The sequence below is a fragment of the Orcinus orca genome, chromosome 19 (genome assembly GCF_937001465.1).
Source record: "Orcinus orca chromosome 19, mOrcOrc1.1, whole genome shotgun sequence".
Lineage (NCBI taxonomy): Eukaryota > Metazoa > Chordata > Mammalia > Artiodactyla > Delphinidae > Orcinus > Orcinus orca.
Genome location: NC_064577.1, coordinates 8,384,497 through 8,404,111, shown reverse-complemented (window position 1 = coordinate 8,404,111; position 19,615 = coordinate 8,384,497). Strand labels below are relative to the sequence as shown.

Here is a 19,615-nt window from a genome sequence, read left to right as displayed (position 1 = left end):
TTATAGTTATTTTACTATGCTTTTCTATGGTTATGAATGCATTTGAGCATTTTTTCATATATGTTCATTGATCAACTATATATGCTCTTTTATGAATTTTCTTCATATCCAGTGCTCATTTTAACACTGAATTATTTTCTTGTTGATTTGTCATTTTCTGAGAATATATCTTGGATTTTAACACTTTGTCTGCTATATTTATTGAAAATATTTTCTCCCTGTTTGTTGTCTATTATTGTAGCATCTTTTTTTTTTTTTTTTTTTTAGGTACAGGGGCTTCTCACTGTTGTGGCCTCTCCCGTTGAGGAGCACAGGCTCCGGACGTGCTGGCTCAGTGGCCATGGCTCACGGGCCTAGCCGCTCTGTGGCATGCGGGATCTTCCCGGACTGGGGCACAAACCCGTGTCCCCTGCATCGGCAGGCGGACTCTCAACCACTGCGCCACCAGGGAAGCCCTGTAGCATCTTTTATTATATTGAAGTTTGAAATTTTTATATAATCAAATTTAGCAAATATTTCCTTTATGGTTTTGGAGTTTTGTGTCTTCAGAAGGCCCTCCTTATTCTAAGCTTATAAAAGCATTCTCCTATATTCTTCTAACACTTCTATAGCTGATTTCATTGGTTTTTAATAATTGTTCTGTTTATTATCCATATAAGATTTATTTTATATGTGATGTCATCTTAATTTTTTTCCAAGGGGAAAACATAATTACTAGCTATCCTTGCACACTTTGTTTTCCAGATAAATTTCAAAATCATATGCATTTCCATATAAAAATCTCTTGGCATTTTAGTTGTTATTTCTATTTGTTTCCTATTTTCTCAGAATGTCTTCAAATTTTCTGGTCTGTCAATGGCACTATTTCTGGATTTTCAGTCCTATTTGGAGTTTATATTTTTATTTTTTTAATTAATGTCTTCTGTTTTGTGGGACCTGGAAAAGGAGGGAAAGTAGTCATAGGTACATTCAGATCCAGCTCTTCCACCAGCTATTCAATTTTGAAATTTACTTTTCAGATTCTTGAAAGAATTCAGCATTATTTCTAATAATGAAAAATATGGTGTCCTAAGTGTAAACATCACTTGAGTAGCTCTCAGTTATATAAATGTAGGCTGAGAAATAGTCATTTTTCTGAGATTAAGGTGTAGCTTTTGTGACTTAATTAAGGGAGCCATTAGAACTCTGATATATTAACTTGGTCCTTAAGCAGGAGCTGGATGAATTTACATAAGGAGGCCAGCATCTTCTGGGCTAGAAGGAACTGGTACTCCATCATTGCTCCCTGAGACATGAAGCTAGAGAGACCTGTGGATGTTGACTGTCTGGCCCTGGCCAGAACAGTAGCAGGGAAGAGCAACATGGTCTTTGAAATAATTAACTTCAGTAAAGTGGGAATCCAGGCCCTCAAGAGTTGAGTTCAGCACAATAGGTGGCTGATGCTAAAAGCAGCTCTGGTAGGAGCTATGCAACATATCAGAATTAGCAGCATTACCTGCTGAATGTGCAGTATCGATTTCCTACTACGAAGAGGCAGCAAGAAGCAAAGTTTGTAACTGACCAATTGGACACCTATACTGTCCTTGCTGAGTGTGGAAGTTGGACAGACTTCTACCAGATTAAATCCTTAGGGATTTGACAGTATGTCAGAGATATAAGCCCTAAAAGGCAGATGTTGAATATCTTATTAATCTATTTTGTGGAGTCTCTAGACAATTTCATTTTATGTAAAAAAAAAAATTTTTTAAGGAGATGTATTTATAATTATACCACAGTTTTGAGAGCAGGCCAACCTATGTCCACCCAGAGGGAAATGAGTTTAAAAAATCTGTGGCACATCCATGCAGTGGAATACTATGCACTTATTACAAAGAATGGTATAGAACTATATTAACTGAAGTAGGAGAACCCCCAAGACTTGCATTTTGTGTATATATATATAAATATATATAAAATGCTATTACTACAAAAATTATTTAGTTATATCCTTATGAATATATACAGGTCTAGAAGTAAGGTTATCAAACTTTGATGGTGATTGACTCTACGGGGTGAGAGTTTAGATAATTTTTGCTTTCTTTTTCATATTTTCCTATATTATTTAAATTTCTTACAAATTTTCTATAATGAATATGTTTTATCTTTATAAAATAATTTTCTAAAAATGGAAACTGACCACAGAAGTCATCAGGAATAATAATAATAATAATAGCTTACTATGAGCCAGAAATTACAAGTGTTTTACACGCATTATCTGATTTACTTCTCACAGCAACCCTACGAGAGAGATTTGCATATTGAACAAAGCAAGGCTTGAATAGTTTAAGTAAATTGCCCATAATCAAAGGGTTAGAAAGTGGTGGGAGCAGGATTAAAGCCCAAATTCCCTGGCTGCAGAGCTATGGTCTCTCTGGTTTGACCCACAGACGAAATGGAGCTGTTTGTAGCTAACAGAGAAATTCACCAGCATTTTACATACAATCCACTTTCAACTTTACCAGCCTTAACTTCAAGGCCATTTTCTCTTTTTACCTTTCCAGAAGTAAGCACTAAATACTGTAAAAATAAAAAGACACTACCAATTAAAGACATAAAACTTTCTGTAGTATTCTGTTACATTGGGGAACCCAGCGAACCATGCCTTCCAGTACTAGAAGGTACCCTGGCATAGGCCTCTACTCTTGAATTTGGGCTGGCCCTTTGACTTGCTTTAACCGACAGAATATGGTGAAAGCACCAGTCCTGAGGCTAAGGCTTAAGAAGGCCTACCAACTTCCACTTTTGTCTTTTTGGGAGTCCTAATCCAACATGTAAGAGATATGGCTTCTCTGCTGAAGAATTATGTAGAAAGGTCATATGGAGAGGGAGAGAATTTGAGACAACACGAAGAGAGAGGCCCAGTCATTCCTGCGGAACCAGCCCCCAGCTGATGCTACGACCTACAGCAAGGCTAGCAGAATGGCAGGGCTAATCCCAGCCCAGATTTCACAGTGAGCAAATAACATGGTTGTTGTTTTAAGCTATACATTTGGGGTGGTGGTTAAACAACAGATAATTAAAACACCTCCTCACCTCTTCTGGAGTGACAACTGGTACACTCAGTTCTGCATAAAGCTGAAGTCTCCATCCCTATCTCTTAACTGTATTACAACAGTTTGCCAGAAGCTTTCACATTAATTGCTAGGACATAGGGAAGCTTTTTTTTTTTTTTTTTTTTGCGGTACGCGGGCCTCTCACTGTCGTGGCCTCTCCCGTTGCGGAGCACAGGCTCCGGACGCGCAGTCTCAGCGGCCATGGCTCACGGGCCCAGCCGCTCCGCAGCATGTGGGATTCTCCCGGACCGGGGCACGAACCCGCGGCCCCTGAATCGGCAGGCGGACTCTCAACCACTGCGCCACCAGGGAAGCCCGGGAAGCTCTTTTAAAGGAAAGAGGTACTAGGTAGGGGTCCAGAGGTTCAGCCTGTGGCCCTAGTTTTTTTTACTTATTGTATGCCTTTTGAAAGTCATTTACCTTTTGGTTTCAATTGTACAACGGGGAGACTAATATTCACACTACTTACCAGAGGAGGGTAAAAATTAGTATAACCGAGTTGAGAAGAAAAATGGAAAGCATTTAACATTGCTTCCAGCTGAAGAGGCAGGTGAGGAAATACGTGGATTTGATGTCATCTGGATGTAAGATATTGAACAAACGACTTCATATTTCTGATCCCCAGTTCTTTCTCTGTAAATGAGACTACCCTTCCTCACCTCACAGGTTTATCTGTGATGATCAAGTGAGACATCGCACGAGGAGAGACCTATTGCAGAATAAACGGTAATTGCCGCCGTGTAATCCAAAAACACCCCTCCCCCCTTCCCCGCGCAGCCATCCTTATATTCTTCGCCCAAACCCAGAGAATGTGATTTAGTAAATCTGGAGTGGGGCACAGAAGGCTACATATTTTTTTTTAATCTACATTTTTAAAAAACAATATCCCTAGCAGATTTAAAACTAGGCGTCCTAACCCAAAGGACTCTGCTTGCTACCACGCCCCCTCCCTCTGACAGAAGGAGCCGCGAAGTCCAGATCTCGCGACAGTTTCTTCTTTCTCCAGAATCTGCCGTAGGTCGCGCGAGAATGGCTCGTCCAATCACGAGGCTGAATGGAGGCCCAAGATGGCGGCGCACTGACAGCGTAACATTTGCGTTTCTAGGATCTTCGGGCTGCTGGTGGCTTAAGACTCTGGGGTTGTAGAGGCCCACACTAGACTAGTCGTCTGGAAGCAACTTAGACCTCAGAGGTGAGTCACTTAATATCTCTCACGCGGGTTGCGACTTCACTTAACCTGTGTATCACCTAGGTTCCACATTCTCCTGTTCTGGGCCTGTGAGGTGTTGGTTTCGGGGTCTAGGGAGAGAGACCGGATGGTGTGTGTGTACATTTGCGTGCGCGTGCGGGGGTATATGTGTGTTGGGGTGGGTAGGAGGAGTTGGCAAATGGAGTGGCGACTAGTGCTGAAGTAGGAAAGACCGGCGGGGCGGAGGAGGTTTACAGAGATCCAAAACTGAGGCGGGAAGATAGTCTGAGGGGGTAATATGAAGGCGTGGAAGGAGTGGAAGAGATGGAGAGCTGGCAGTGGTCGAACTAGTGCAAAAAGTCGGATTTATAAGGGAAGGAGACGAGAGAAAACGGAAATTAGGATTGAAGTGGTAGGGATCTGTGCAGAAGGAATTTAAAGTTCTGAAAGTGGAATTTAGATTATTTTACAGACTTATTATTAAGACACATGGTAGTTGAAGAGGATTATTAAGGGTCAGGAGAAACCAAGGAAACAGAAGCGTGGAGATGGGAAAGATCAAAGAAAGTCGAAGTGGAAGCTTAAGTGAAGGTCTACTACTTTGGCTTTCTGGACAGACTCGGGTAACCGGAAGAAAAAGGTCCAGCCCTAGACCTGAGCCTTTTAGACACTTTAAGATGGGGACTGCTTATCAAGAATGAGGGTGCTGTGTTTCAGTGTCCTGGACAGTGTAAAGAGTTCCATCGTGCTTTCAATCAAAAAACACTTATTGCGTGCCTGCTCTCCAGGCCCTACTTTAGGCTCTGGGATATCGCAGTGAATAATAAGATAGACAAAATATTTTCCCTCATGAAGCTTACTGGCAGGGCAGATTTTAAAAAAAATAAGTAAAATATATGGAATGTCAGATGGGTAAGTTTTATGTAGAAGACTGAAGCTACTAAGTGAGACAAGGAGTGTGTTCACTCACTGCTTATTTATTTTTTTTATTTTTATTTTTTTTTTGCGGTATGCGGGCCTCTCACCGCTGTGGCCTCTCCCGCTGCGGAGTACAGGCTCCGGACACGCAGGCCCAGCGGCCATGGCTCACGGGCCCAGCCGCTCCGCGGCATGTGGGATCCTCCCGGACCGGGGCACGAACTCGCGTCCCCTGCATCAGCAGGCGCACTCCCAACCACTGCGCCACCAGGGAAGCCCCACTCACTGCTTATTTAAATGGAGGTACTCAGGAAAGGCATCAATGAGTAAGAGACGTTTGATCAAAGACCTGAATAAGGTGTGAGGGTACCTTGTATGTATGTATTTCTGAGGGAATAACAGTTTATGCAGACCAGACAGCAAGTACAAAAGCCGTGAGATAGAAGTGTGCCAGACTTGCTAGAGAAACAGCAAGGAGGCCAATGTGGCTAGAGCAGAGTGAGCCAGGAAGAGAAAAGTAGATTAGGTTAGCGAGAAGTGGGGAGTGACAGTGCTGATGCCAGGTAAGTGCTGATACTCAGTTAAACTCTGAGGAATGGGATAGATTTAGCTAAGAACCCATCGCCTGTTTTGGGAGCTTGGTTAGCAGAGAAGTGGCTTTATTGACTCATTGTGCATCTGTTCTGACCAGAAGGGTTGAATAATGAAGGAAATGAATCTATCATATTTGTAATTTAATTTGTCCATGTGTGTTCAGAGTGTTATGTGTGTGCACTGACATCAGGGTACACGCATGACACTCTGAACAGGGAGGAGAAAGTGGCAACAAATGAGTTTGGAGGGGTAGATTATGTGTGCCTTGTTAATTATTTTGGACTTTATCAGCCTAAAAGCTTTAGGAAGGCACTGAAGGGATTTACCAAGGAATGTTCAGTTTTGTATTGGGGCAGGAGGAGGGGGATGTTGTTGCTGGGGTGAAGTGGATTGCTGGGGCAAGAGTGGTTAGAGAGGGCTTCCCTGGTGGCACAGTGGTTAAGAATCTGCCTGCCAATGCAGGGGACACGGGTTCGAGCCCTGGTCCGGGAAGATCCCACATGCCGCGGGGCAACTAACCCCGTGCGCCACAACTATCGAGCCTGCGCTCTAGAGCCCGTAAGCCACAACTACTGAAGTCCGTGTGCCTAGAGCCCGAGCTCCGCAAGAAGAGAAGCCACTGCAATGAGAAGCCCACGCACCACAACGAAGAGTGGCCCCCACTCACCACAACTAGATAAAGCCCACGTGCAGCAACAAAGACCCAACACAGCCAAAAAACAGAGTGGTCAGAGAGACATCAGTTAGAGGCTATTGTAGTCATCCAAGAAAGAGATGATTATGGTCTGTGGCCTAAAGATATGGAGTTATGAAGGGCGAAAAATGGATAGGGTCAAGAAATAATTAGGAGATAGAGAATATTCAGGACATGGTGTGTTTGGAATGAGGGAGGCAGGGTGGAAAAGGTTCTAAAGGTTTCTCGCTTTTGTGCCACAAGGAAGATAGTGGTATCATTCAGCAAAATAGTGAAGATTAGAAGAGGACCAGTTTACGGTGGGTAGAAGTGATTTAATTTTGGACATGTTGTGCATGAAGTACTTTTGAGCCTTTCAAGTGAGTAGTCTGGTGGGCAGTTATATGCATGATTTGGGACATCTCGATAATTCTCTTTTGGACATGGTTGTTAAACTTCCAGTGTGGAAAGCTGTCCAAAACCTTCTGAGTATTAACATATTTATTACCATGTAAAGTTACATCTTTAACAAAGCCTGCAAAGGAACGGTACTTACTGCTAAGAGACTTTACAATAGCGGACATGACTGAACTGGGGAGATTAGGGAAGGAAAGACCTTCCTGAAGAAGAAATGCTTGAACTGTGGTAGTAAGGATGAGTAGGAATTCATCAGGTGAAGAGGGGGAGGAAAGAACATTATAGACAAAAGGAGTAACCTGGGTAAAGACCCTATTGCCAGAGTGGAGGGAAAGAAAGAAGAGCAATGGGTGAGACTTAAGCTGATGGTGAAAAAATAGGTAAGGCCACACCATGCTGGGTCTTATATGTATGCTGAAGTAATGTAAAGTTTTGAGCAAGTGGGCATGGGAGGAGGACACAGTGAAATTTACGTTTAGAAATGATCACTGCAAGGTGGAAAAAGGAATGGAGAGAAAAAGCGTGGGGTCATGGAGACCAAATAAGAGGCTGTCTGGGCTTCCCTGGTGGTGCAGTGGTTAAGAATCCACCTGCCAATGCAAGGGACAAGGGTTTGAGCCCTGGTCCGGGAAGATCCCACATGCCACGGAGCAACTAAGCCCGTGCGCCACAACTACTGAGCCTGTGCTCTAGAGCCCATGAGCCACAACTGCTGAGCCCGTGTGCCACAACTACTGAAGCCCACGCGCTCTAGGGCCCGTGCTCCACAACAAGAGAAGCCACTGCAATGAGAAGCCTGCACACCGCAATGAAGAGTAGCCCCCGCTCGCCGCACCTAGAGAAAGCCCACGTGCAGCAATGAACACCCAATGCAGCCAAAAATAAATAAAATAAATAATTTTTTTAAAAAAAGAGGCTGTTGTAGCAGTCTAGGCAACTTGTACTGGGCTGCTATTGGTGGACATAGGGAAAAATAGATGGATTTGAGAGGTATTTAGCTGGTAAAATCCACATAGCTTGATTTCTTGGAATACGAGAGGGATAGAGAACTATCAGGTGACTCTTAGGATTCTGACTTACACAATACCATTTAGATGAATGTGCATTATGAAAAAAATGGAAAATGCAGAATGATATAAAGAAGAAAATAAAAATCACCTACCATCCAGAGATACACACTAAAATATTTTTTAAATTACCAACTGCTTAGAGATTTACTCAACCACTGCAATGGGTTTTTTCCGGTTTTTATTTCTTGCTATAAATGTGTTCACTTTTTTCCTCTGTGTATTCTTGAGGAAAACAAAATTGCTATGTTTGTTTTCATTTGGTTTTAGCTACCTGGAAATGACAAGACTGAAATTTATAAAAGAAGTTGGAATAGAGGATTTTTTTGGTAGAGTTTGAAATCAGGAAGTTAAAAAAAAAAAGATGTTTTTTGAAACTTTAGTGACTTTATAGTGCACTACCAAAGAGTCAATCCATGCAAGACCACTGTAAAAGCTAACCTCTGACTACAATATTCTTGGCTGTAGATTATGTTGCCTTCTGTCACTTTGATGCATTTAAAGGAATAGTTTCCAATTTTCTTCCCTTGGTTTAAAAGAAAAAGATTCATCATATGTTGCATACATTTTTAAAAATTGTGGTAAAATACACATAACATAACATTTAAAATTTTAACCATTTTTAAGTATACCATTCAGTGGCTTTAGGTATATTCACAGTGTTGTGCAACCATCACTACTGTCCATTTCCAGAAGTTTTTCATCATCCTAAACAGAAGCCATGTACCATTAAACAGTAATTCACCATTCTACCCTCCTCCCAACCTCTACTAACTTCTTGTTTACTCTCTGTCTGTATGAATTTGCCTATTGTTGGCACTTCATATAAGTGGAATAATATAATATTTCTGCTTTAGTGTGTGGCTTATTTCCCTTAGCATAATGTTTTTAAGGTTCATACATGTTGTAGCATGTGTCAGAATTTCATCCCTTTTTAGGGCTGAATGATATTCCATTGTATATATATCCCACATTTTGTTTATTTATCTGCTTGTGGACACTTGGGGTTGCTTCTACCTTTTGACTATTGTGAATAATGCTGCTGTGAACATTGTAAGTATCTGTTTGAATCTCTGCTTTCAGTTCTTTTGGATCTATACCTAGGAGTGGAATTGCTGGGTCATATGGTAATGTTTAACTTTTTAAAGAACCACCAAACTTTTCCACAGCAGTCATACCATCTTCATTCCCACCTGCAATGCCTGAGGGCTCCAGTTTCTTTACATACTTGCCAATACTTGTTATTTTCTTTCTTTCTTTCTTTCTTCCTTTCTTTCTTTCTTCCTTTCTTCCTTTCTTCCTTTCTTCCTTTCTTCCTTCCTTTCTTTCCTTTCTTTCCTTTCTTTCTTTCTTTCTTTCTTTCTTTTATAATAGCCATCCTAATGGGTATGAAGTAATATCTTATTGTGGTTTTGACTTGCATTTCCGTAATGACTAATGATGTTGAGCATCTTTTCATGTGCTTATTTGTTGTTGCATATTTTCAAAATATAACTTCTTTTTTCTCACTTGGTTGGCAAAGATGTATTGGCTGTAACTGTTGACTTGGCAACCACAGCTTTTCCTGTTGACTTTTTTTAACTAAATATGCGATTCCCCCCCCCCACCCTTTTTTTCTTTTTAAAGATGGCTCTGAGTAAATCAATGCATGCAAGAAATAGATACAAGGACAAACCTCCTGACTTTGCATATCTGGCTTCCAAATATCCAGATTTTCAGCAGCATGTTCAGATAAATCTGAATGGAAGAGTGAGGTAGGTAACAGATGAAGAATTCTTGACACAGTATTATACTAGTGTAATTTGAATGGACACAGCATAGTGGAAAGCGTACTGGACTGATAGTAGACCCGAATACTAATTCTAGACATTTCCTTAAACTTCTCATCTGACCTTGGACAAATCACTTAACCTCTCTCGGTTTTAGCATTTTAACCTATAAAATCAGAAGATTGGACCAAATGCTTTTAAGTTTCCTTCTGGCTAAAAAAAAACAAAAAACAAAATAAAATTTCTTGATGTCCAAATTATTGCTTACCCAACAGAGATCCCAGAGTGCCTGCAGAAACCTTAGGATTGTACTCTAAAACTTGGTGACTGGTGAGGGTCTAAAGTCCTTATTTTAAGTGTGTGTTTATTTTGATGTGAGGTAGGAAAATAATAACCAGGATATCAAAACTGATTTCACTTCATTATTACGTAGAATGTCACTAAATTTAAGTTTAAAAGTTAATTATTAAAAATTAAGAAAATAATAGTATGACGCTTCAGGAAATGGCAAGGATTATGATAGTGGTATGGTAGGAACTGATGTTTGTGTTATACCCTTGAGAAGGAGATCTTTGACTGCCATCCTAAACTCTATGTGAGTTACAGAGGGGATTGGAAATTTCAAGCCTGCCTTGGGAAAATGTGGTGCTTCACCTGTGGGGAGGAGGAGGAGCAGGATTTGTGGAGCACTGGGAAGGTTGGGAATAATAGGATCAGAGGGCTTGAGGCATTTTGCTGACCTCATCCTTCCTCCTGGCAGACTTGTAGAACTGGAGGCCCTAGGCCAGGACTTAACCTGGGGGCCAAGTTACCCTAGAAATCCTAAAACTTAAAATATATATATATAATACATATTTATTTACATTCATTTTTCTGGGAGATAATCCTTGGTTTTCACCAGATTCTCAGAGAGATTTGTGAGCCCCACCAATACACAAAGGTTAAGTCAAATGCCCTAGAACTGCCCTAGAACTGATTTCCAAGCTTTATTGTCTATTCCACTCAGTAAAAAGTTGAGCACAGCTCCATATATGAATGCTTGTGTTACTTACCATGTTACTATATTAAACACATTAGAAAACATACTTCAAACTGGAAATTAAAAATATATTTAAATAAGAGTTCTAATATTTTCTTTGCATACTCTAAAGGTTCATCTTTGGCACCTTACTTTGGAGATCACCCCAGAGATACAGAATTGGTGTTTCTCTTTGTTTAGATCATCTCTACCATTTTTCTTAAATCTTTGTTTCATAGTTATGTACGTGGATGTTATTTATCCTAGTAGCTTTAGAGCAGATACAGTTTTGTTATTCTTTGTTTCCTCTCTACACTTATTTTGTACTTAATTATTTAACAAATATCTGTTGATTAACCATTTTGCTCTAAGTTCCGGGAGAGCCATAATAAACAAGCAAGACTTAGTCACTGCTATATTTGGAGTAAACACACTAGTGGAGGAAGTGGACAAACAAACAAGCAGTTAGCCTTTCAGTGTGGCAGAACCTGTGGAGTATACAGTGGAATCACACAGAAGGGAGACCTGACCCCAGCTTTGGGATTTAGAGAATGATTTGAAACAGATACAGTGTCTTAGTTGTGTTCTAAAGAATGAGTCTGAGTTAGCCAGGTAGAAAGAAGAGTGTTACAGGCAGAGGGAGTAGCGTGTGCAAAGAGCACGGAGTAGTGGGGGACTGGAAAAGTTGAGCATGCCTAGGGTGTGGTGGACAAATGACAGAAGATGAGGCTGGGAGGATGATGCTTGCAGTACTTTATAAGGGCCAGTGAGGAGTTTGGAATTTATCTTAGGGACATGTACAGAGAGTTCTTGTGTCTTCAGAATTACTCATCCCGGGCTTCCCTGGTGGCACAGTGGTTGAGAGTCCGCCTGCCGATGCAGGGGACACGGGTTTGTGCCCCGGTCCAGGAAGATCCCACATGCCCCAGAGCAGCTAGGCTGTGAGCCATGGCCGCTGAGCCTGCGCGTCCGGAACCTGTGCTCCGCAACGGGAGAGGCCACAACAGTGAGAGGCCCGCGTACCGCAAAAAAAAAAAGAATTACTCATCCCCAGTCTTATGCACTAAAGTTTTAAAGCAGGGAAATAACATTCAGAATTGTGTTTAGACAGGTGACAGGTGTATTCTAGGAGCATAGTAGAAGATGGATTGCAGGGGGAATTAAGACTGAAAGTATAGGCAAGTAAGTAGGAAATGGTTTTAGTAATCTACATTAGACATATTGGTGGCCTAACTAGGTAGAGGGGGGAAGGACAGAGATCACTGGATGAATTTGAGAGAAATTCATGAATATAATTAGCAGGACACAGTAGAAATTAAGTATGAACCAAGTATGGTGCTTGGTATTCCAACTTAGCAAGAGATTAGGTGGTAGTGCCATTTCTGCAGTAAGGAACAAGGGGGAATGAGCTGGTTGGGGGAGAGATGATATATTTTCAGTTTGGGGCATATTGAATCTGAGAAGTCTATGTGCAGTTGAAAATGGAAGTCAGAAGAGAAGGACACAGCAGTGGTGTGGGAGTGGTATTAGTGAAGGCCTTGGGTCTTTGAATACTGAAAGATGAATAGAAGGGGGGAAAGAGTTCCAAGTACAGAGAACAGAATTTTTTGAAAGGCCTGGTAAGTTTGCAGAACTGCATGTAGATGGGGATGAAGTGGGTGTAGAATAACAGCTTAGGGAATACTAGGAGATGAGACTGAAAGGAAAACAAAGAACAGGTCACAAAGAGCCTTTCATAGCTCTTAGCTCATGCAAAGTAGAGTGGACTTGATTGCTCAGACTTTGAGGAACCAGAGGAAGATTTTTAGGATGGTTAGGATTTTTAAGATGGCTTAAGATTTATATATTTTAAGAAAAATCACTCAGAGCAGACCAAACATCTGTTATTACAACATATCTGAATGGCTTAAGGGTGTCTGACAAGTAATAGACATTCAATAAATATTTGTCAAATGCATGAGAATAATTCTTCTATAAAATCTAACTGTATGCCATTTACAGATGGCATACCTAAAACAAAATTGCAGATAAATAAAAAATAAACGGATGGGCAAAAATATACTAAACAAATGAGAGTTCCCTCCAAATTAAAAAAAAGTAAGAAGGTAGAAAAAAACCTCAAATTAGAAAAAGAAGACTAGTTTGTATTGACAAAAGAAATAACGTTCAATGAAGACTTAATAAAGACTTCTAGCATGTTGAAAAATGTAACATAAGAAATAGCTTTTAAAAAGTGTTTGATATAATTCAGAGACATTTTTTCTTTGTCTTTCCAACCAAGTAGAGAAAAATAAACAGAAACAATGGCCTCAGGGACTTTCAGAGGATCAATGAATGCTTCAAAGACAATTAGGTAAAAATACTCTTTGTATATGTTCTTTTTCTTGGGGAGATAGGGTTTAAAGCTTTAACCTATAATTTGAACTTCAGTTTTAAAAGAGTAATTGACCCAAAAAAGGTTAAGTACTGCTGATAGAGAGCCTAAATAATATAATCAATGAATTTGATTTAGTGATATGTTTTGAACTTTTAATCTATAAATGCACATTCTTTTTTTTTTTAATTGATACTGCATTATTTTATTATTTCCTTTATTTTTTGGCTGCTACACAGCACGTGGGATCTTGGTTTCGCAACTAGGGATCAAATTTGCACCCCCCTGCATTTGAAGCACAGAGTCTTAACCACTGGACCTCCAGGGAAGTCCCACACATTCTTTTTAAATAGCTTGCACAGGCTTATAACACTAAGAAGTGACTGAGTTGGAACTCTCTGGCTCAGTCTGTTGCTTCCCTTATTTATTTAGAGTTAATAAGATTAGAAGGAAAAAGAATTACAATTTTACAGATGGCTTGATTATTGTCTACCTGAAAAAACATTTGAGAATTACCTAAAAATATTCAGATGATTGCTGAATAAAACATACATATAAATATTTTAAAATGTATATAAATAAATAGAAAATTGATAGATTTCCAGATATTAGTTGGAAAATATAGTTGCAATAAAAGATCCCATCCACAATAACAAAGAGGAATAGGCAGAAACTTGGCAAAGAAATATGTTAAGATCTATGTGGATAAAGCAATAGAATTACCCTCAGGGGTCTAGGGGAGACAGTGAATCTAGAGACACCGTGTGTTTCTGGATGGGGAGGCTCAGTATAGTTAATATGTCGATTCTTCCCCAAATCAAAATCCTTCTAAGGTTTTTGGGAGAGAAAGCGACATAATGTTTCTTCTGTTCAAAGAAAAGGTACTCAAAACAAATGTTATAAGTGGGTGATGGCAAGGTGAAGGGGTGTAAACTTTCCCAGATGGGTATTTAAATATATTGTGAAGTTCGAGTAATTAAAACATTAGCCCAGTAGTGCCACAAGAATGGGCCATCAGTTGTCTGGCACAAAGTGGCATTCAAGTCTCAACAGCATGTGCACGTTAAATAGGGTGATTCCAGCCTGCTTTCTACTCAGTAGTATACCTCCCAGAGGGAGTATAGAGTGGGAGTGTAGAGTGGACAGGGTGAATCTTCCTTTCTTGATCAGTCTTGACTCCTGTGTGTTTCTCATAATGTGAATATCTTACAGTGCTATGAATGATTAAAGAGCTTTTTCAGTGTTCTCTTGGATTTTCACTTTATATGCTTTGGAAGCTGACTCCTAAGTAAGATACCACCCCACCATGTAAAGACTGTAACATAGAATAAGGACATTTCAGATTGTTACGGGTGGAGTCAGACACCAATGGATTTTTAATAGATGCATTGGAACAGTTGTGGGGAAAGTGCATTAGATTCCCTTTCCTATATATTATGCAAAATAAATTCCTGATGGTTTGATGATTTCAATATATTTATTCTATTGAAGTACTAGAAAAAAATATATAGGTGAACTGTTTAACTTTCGGTGTAGGGATGGTCTTTCTGAGTAAACTCCAAGGGTAGAATTCATAAAGGAAATTTTATGGATTCAACTACATAAGAAGTAAAAACTTTTACATATCAGGAAATAGTAAAAGGTGACAACACAGTATAAATATTTAGCTCCCTTAATATAAAGAACTCTTAGAAGACAATAAGAAAAAGGAAAAAAACCTTAATATATAGGTTAAGGATAAAAACAGGCAATTTACAAACGAAGAAAGACAAATGGACCAAATTAGCAAAGAAAAAATATGCAGTATCCATCAATGGCAAAAATGTAATCAAATAGGCATAGTGATAAAATGCTGGTAGAATTGCAGCTTTGAAAGTTCTAAAAGCATACTTAAATGAAATAATGTATGTTTGAGGATGTTTATCCCAAGGCTGTTTGTAACAAGGAAAATTGGAAATAATTTAAATTTCCAAAATTGTAGGTTCTTACAGTGCAGTTCCATACAGTGGAATACCACGTAGCCTATGGAATGGGTGTTGCAGATTATAAAACATCATCATTTTGTTTCAGACTGAAACCAAAGTATCTGTGCTGATATGCTGTGCATAGAAAAGGACTAAAAGTTATGAACTTGATGTTCAAAGTGGTGGTTTTGTGATAGGCAAAAGTAATTTTTAAATTTCTTGCAAGGAAAAGCAAATTTGTCTATGAAGGGATGGCAAGAGGATGAGGCAAGCTTGAGGAGAGCTCCTCTTCTTTAATAATGGGAGCAGTATGAGCTTCCCTATGTTTGGTAGTACAGCATATTTAGAAGCGATCTATGATAGAGGAAGAAGAGAAGATATGTACTTTTTTTTTTAATGTAAACAACCTACCTGCTCCTGGACATCATCCTCCTTGTTGCTTACTTAGGTAAGAGTTGTTGATGATTATATGCGTCAGTAGAATGTTCTTTATTTTTATAGTGGCTTTTTATTTAACTCAAGAAGATATGTGAAAAAGAATGGTCAAAATGTAAACCCAGGTAATGATGGAAAAGGAATACCAGGCAGAACATTAGACCTGAGATGGATTGAAGTGTCATTTATTTGCTCAGCCCTTAAGTGCTCTCTTAAGGGAGGCAGGGTGTGATATGGAAAGAGGGGCACTTCTGAGTGAATCATCCTAAGGACCAGTCTTGAGAGTGCCACTTACCAGCTGTGAGGTTTTAGATAATTTTCTTAGCTTTACTGAGACTGAATTTCCTCATCTAAAAAGGAGGGATAAAAGGACATACTTTGGGTGATTGTCATAAAGGTTAGCAATGATGTGTGCAAAGTGACTGACACATTGTAGACACTTAGTAAAGGATAGATATTGTTATTAAGCCTGGTACACTTGATAAGGTACTGAGGATTGCTGGTGTGATCTCTCTCTCTCCCTCTCTCTTTTCTCTCTCTCTCTTCCCTGCATCCCTCACTGCTTTGTTGTAATCATATCTGACTGTTTCAATTAAATTTTAGTTTGTGCTTTTTCACAGAAACCAGCCCCATAGGAACATCCTGCAATTTACTTGAGCCCTGTCAGTTGAGTTTGAATAGAGTATGACACTTAACTGATTTGTTTTTAAATCAAAGACCTGGCATTGAAGGGCTGTGTCATAGTTTGTGACTGTACCATTTTTAGCACCTCAGTGAAGATCTAATGAATAGAAACCAATGTTGGAGTAGGGTGGGGAGGCTTCAGCCTTTATTGTTACATAAGGTTCAGCCTCTACAGTATTAGAATGATTGTTTCTTTAACCATGGTTACAGAATGTATCTTTCCAAACTCCATCTAATAATGGTAATACTGTATTCATCAATAGCAGAGCAAGAGTCATCATGGGGAAATCAGACCTGAGCCTGTTGACAATAGGCTGTTTTGTTTTACGAAGCTGGATGTGTTAAACAAACAACAAAGACTGATGGTATAAATTGCTAATTTCCACGTGAGAGCTAATTTTAGTCCCTGTGCCTCTCTGTGCTCTCAGAAATGAAAATGAAAAAAGATCTTGCCTGTGTTCAGGAATTTTGAATGTCCCAGGGTGCTAAAGTGACCTAGATATTTAACTAGTGAAGTCAGATGACTTCACTTTTGTCCTACAAAAAGATTTCCAACCCTCAGATTAGTGTCTGTATTTTCTTAAAAGTAAGAAAACAAACACTCATTTTGCTAATAACAAAGTCTAAGAATCAGCTCTTCATTGATTTTTGTGTATTTTCTTCAATTAGACTAGCTTCTGCTCGATGTCTTATACTTTTTGGTGATTAGGTTCCTTAGTAATAAGTTGTATGCTCTATTCCATCAAAGTAAGCACATTTTTTAAAATAGTGAGAATTGTTTATATAAACAACTCTGTTTGAAGGCACTAAGAAAATATATTAATTATATCGCTGTTTCTCTTGCTCCAAATGTTTCGTGAAGCCATGTAATCAATGCTCAAGCTGCACTACTATCTTCTGGGGATTGCTGTCATTGAGGGAAATATGCTGGTTTGGTCTCCAACAGAATTGGCCCCCTTTCATGGAAAACAAGTACTCTGGAACCAAGGATCTGTTTTCCTTTTTTGAAAAAGGAAGTGTTTGTTTTTTTTTATTATTCTACAAACATTTATAGAGCCCTTAATGGGAAAATTATAGAAATATATCCTTCCTACCTACATTTATAATGGGAATGTTGCATACGTAAAAGAAAAAACGTCACGGTTCTTCCACCCCAGAGATCAAATTACTTGTGTTCCTTTCTAAGCCCTGTCCTTATGCATATATAGTAATTTTTGTGGTTGTAATTTTGCTATAGGTACAATCAAAGGACTTTTTTTTATCCACACTTGACATAAGCATTTTCCATATAGTTATAAAACACTTATTGTTGTTATGAAGGTATTATGTAACATGTGTTCAGATAATACAAAAATATGAGAATTTCCACATCCAGAGGTGGTTCTGACCCTTCCAGATTGTTTTCTCTGCATGTTCACATATAGGGTCTTTTTTGTCTTGTTTTTATTTTTACAAGAATGTGATCATAATGTACATATATGCTTTTACCCAAACTTGTGGGAGTTTTTTGTTGTTGTTGCTGTTAATTTATCAAGGAACTCTCTTCATACAAGACTGTGTGAATCAGCCCAGTCTTACTCCTTTTCATGACTGCAGAGTATTCTCTTGTGTGGATGTGGTATAGCTTATTCAGTCAACTCCCTAATGACTACTTTTAGATTGTTCCTAAATTTTCTGTAATGCAAAACTTAAATATATTTAACTGTTTCCCATACTCTTGGACTTCTTTTTTTTTTTTTTGAGTTTCACTGAATTTAGGGCAAGTCACTGGGCTTAGCTAGAAAAACTGGAGTACTCTTAACTGTAATTGGAAAGAGCAAAGAAGTGTTTGGATGACTAAGTTTTTCTTCCCTGTCATTTGCTCTTTAGCTAGCATAGCAATCCACATTTAAGAGACCAACTTGATTGATCAAGGTAGTTTCTTACTATTTTGCATGTAGGATTTTGGGTTCTTTGGCTAATATAGGGCTAACAGTAATGGTCATTTACAACTGTTCCAGGATCTTTATTTTTATATGATACTACTATCTCATTGCTTATTTGACCATAGGTGTGATAAAGTTAAAAAACAAAAAATTCTTAAACTCAGTTGTGGGTAGGTATGAGTTGGTGGAAAACACAAAACACCATAGGTTTGGCTTTTGGTTCTGTTTGACAACCTATTAGTAGTAGTAGTAGTAGTAGTATGATACTCGAATTCAATTAAATTCTCCATCTGTACTTTGGATCCCATACCCTCCCCCATCTCAAGAACCTTACATAGTCCAGTATTCCTTTAGTTAAATATTTAATGTCTGTCAACTAGTTTCTTCTTTTTGACTTATTAAAAAATTTAGATACAACTCATATATCATAAAATCACCATTTTAAAGTGTACAATTCAGTTGTTCTTAGTATGTTCACAAGGTTGTGCAAGTATCACCACTATCTAATTCCAGAACATTTTCATCACCCCAAAAGAAACCCTATACCCATTAAGCAGTCACTCCCCCCTGCTGTGTCTCATCAACCCCTGGAAACCACTCATCCGCTTTCTGTCTCTACAGCTTTGCATGTTTTGGATATTTCATGTAAATTGAATCATAATATGTGGCCTTTGTGACTTTCCATTGACTTTTAAACGTGTTTAAATCTTCCATTAAAAAATTAGTAAAGAAAACTCTCCGTCAACCCTACCACTTCTGCCCCATCTCTCCCTTGCCTAACTCAGCTTCTTGAAGAATTATCTATTTTTACTGTCTCCATTTTTTCATACCATACTTAATCTTTAGCACATTCCAGGGTGGATTCTGAATTCTACCACTACGAAAGCAGCTCCTGAAAAGGTCTCCGTGGTCTCACATCACTAAATCCAGTTTCAATTTCCAGTTGACTCCTGAGAAGCACTGGGGTAACTGACACTCTTACCCTTCACGGACACCCTCTTCCCTTGGGCTCCTTGGCACCACATCACACTCTCCTGGTTTTCCTTCTTCCACCCTGTCTCCAGGTGTAGCTTCCTCTGTAATGATTGTAAGTACAACCATTAAAGGATTCTTTGAGGCTTAGTGTTAAGTTGTCTTTTCCTCTCACTTTGTGTTTTCTCCTTAGGCACACTCTCATCTGTGCCAGGCCCTCATTTGTTTGTTTGCAAATCACTTATACATTTTTTCCAGATTTCCAAATCTCTTTTTCCAGATTTTCTGGGCTCTATACCTAGAGATCATACTTACTCAATATCTCTACTTGGATATCTCAAATACAGCTCAAATTTATGATATTTCTCCTCAAAAATGGTTCTGTGCCTGAGTTCCCAATTTCAGTGAATGGCACTGTCTATCTTGTTGAACAAGCCAGAACCCTAGGAGATGTCTGTAAACGCATCCTCCCTCACCTCACATATCAGTCCATCAACGGATCTTGTCAATTTTCCCTCCTAAAT

The 19,615-nt window shown here is 39.2% G+C and overlaps 1 protein-coding gene across 8 annotated transcripts in view; it reads left to right on the top strand.

Moving 5' to 3' along the window:
* The first annotated feature begins 4,143 nt into the window (after positions 1 to 4,143).
* Positions 4,144 to 19,615, top strand: part of METTL16 (methyltransferase 16, N6-methyladenosine) — a 62,146-nt gene continuing 46,674 nt past the window's right edge. For 4 of the 8 annotated variants that reach the window (XM_004267044.4, XM_033423241.2, XM_033423239.2 and 1 more), the window contains exons 1-2: positions 4,144 to 4,284; positions 9,577 to 9,704. In XM_004267044.4, coding sequence (XP_004267092.1) covers positions 9,577 to 9,704 — 128 coding nt within the window. In that variant the 5' untranslated portion in view covers positions 4,144 to 4,284. Of the gene's footprint in view, positions 4,285 to 9,576; positions 9,705 to 13,018; positions 13,091 to 19,615 lie in introns of those variants that run through there. The other 4 variants (XM_033423234.2, XM_049701459.1, XM_049701458.1 and 1 more) reach the window with 2 other exon arrangements.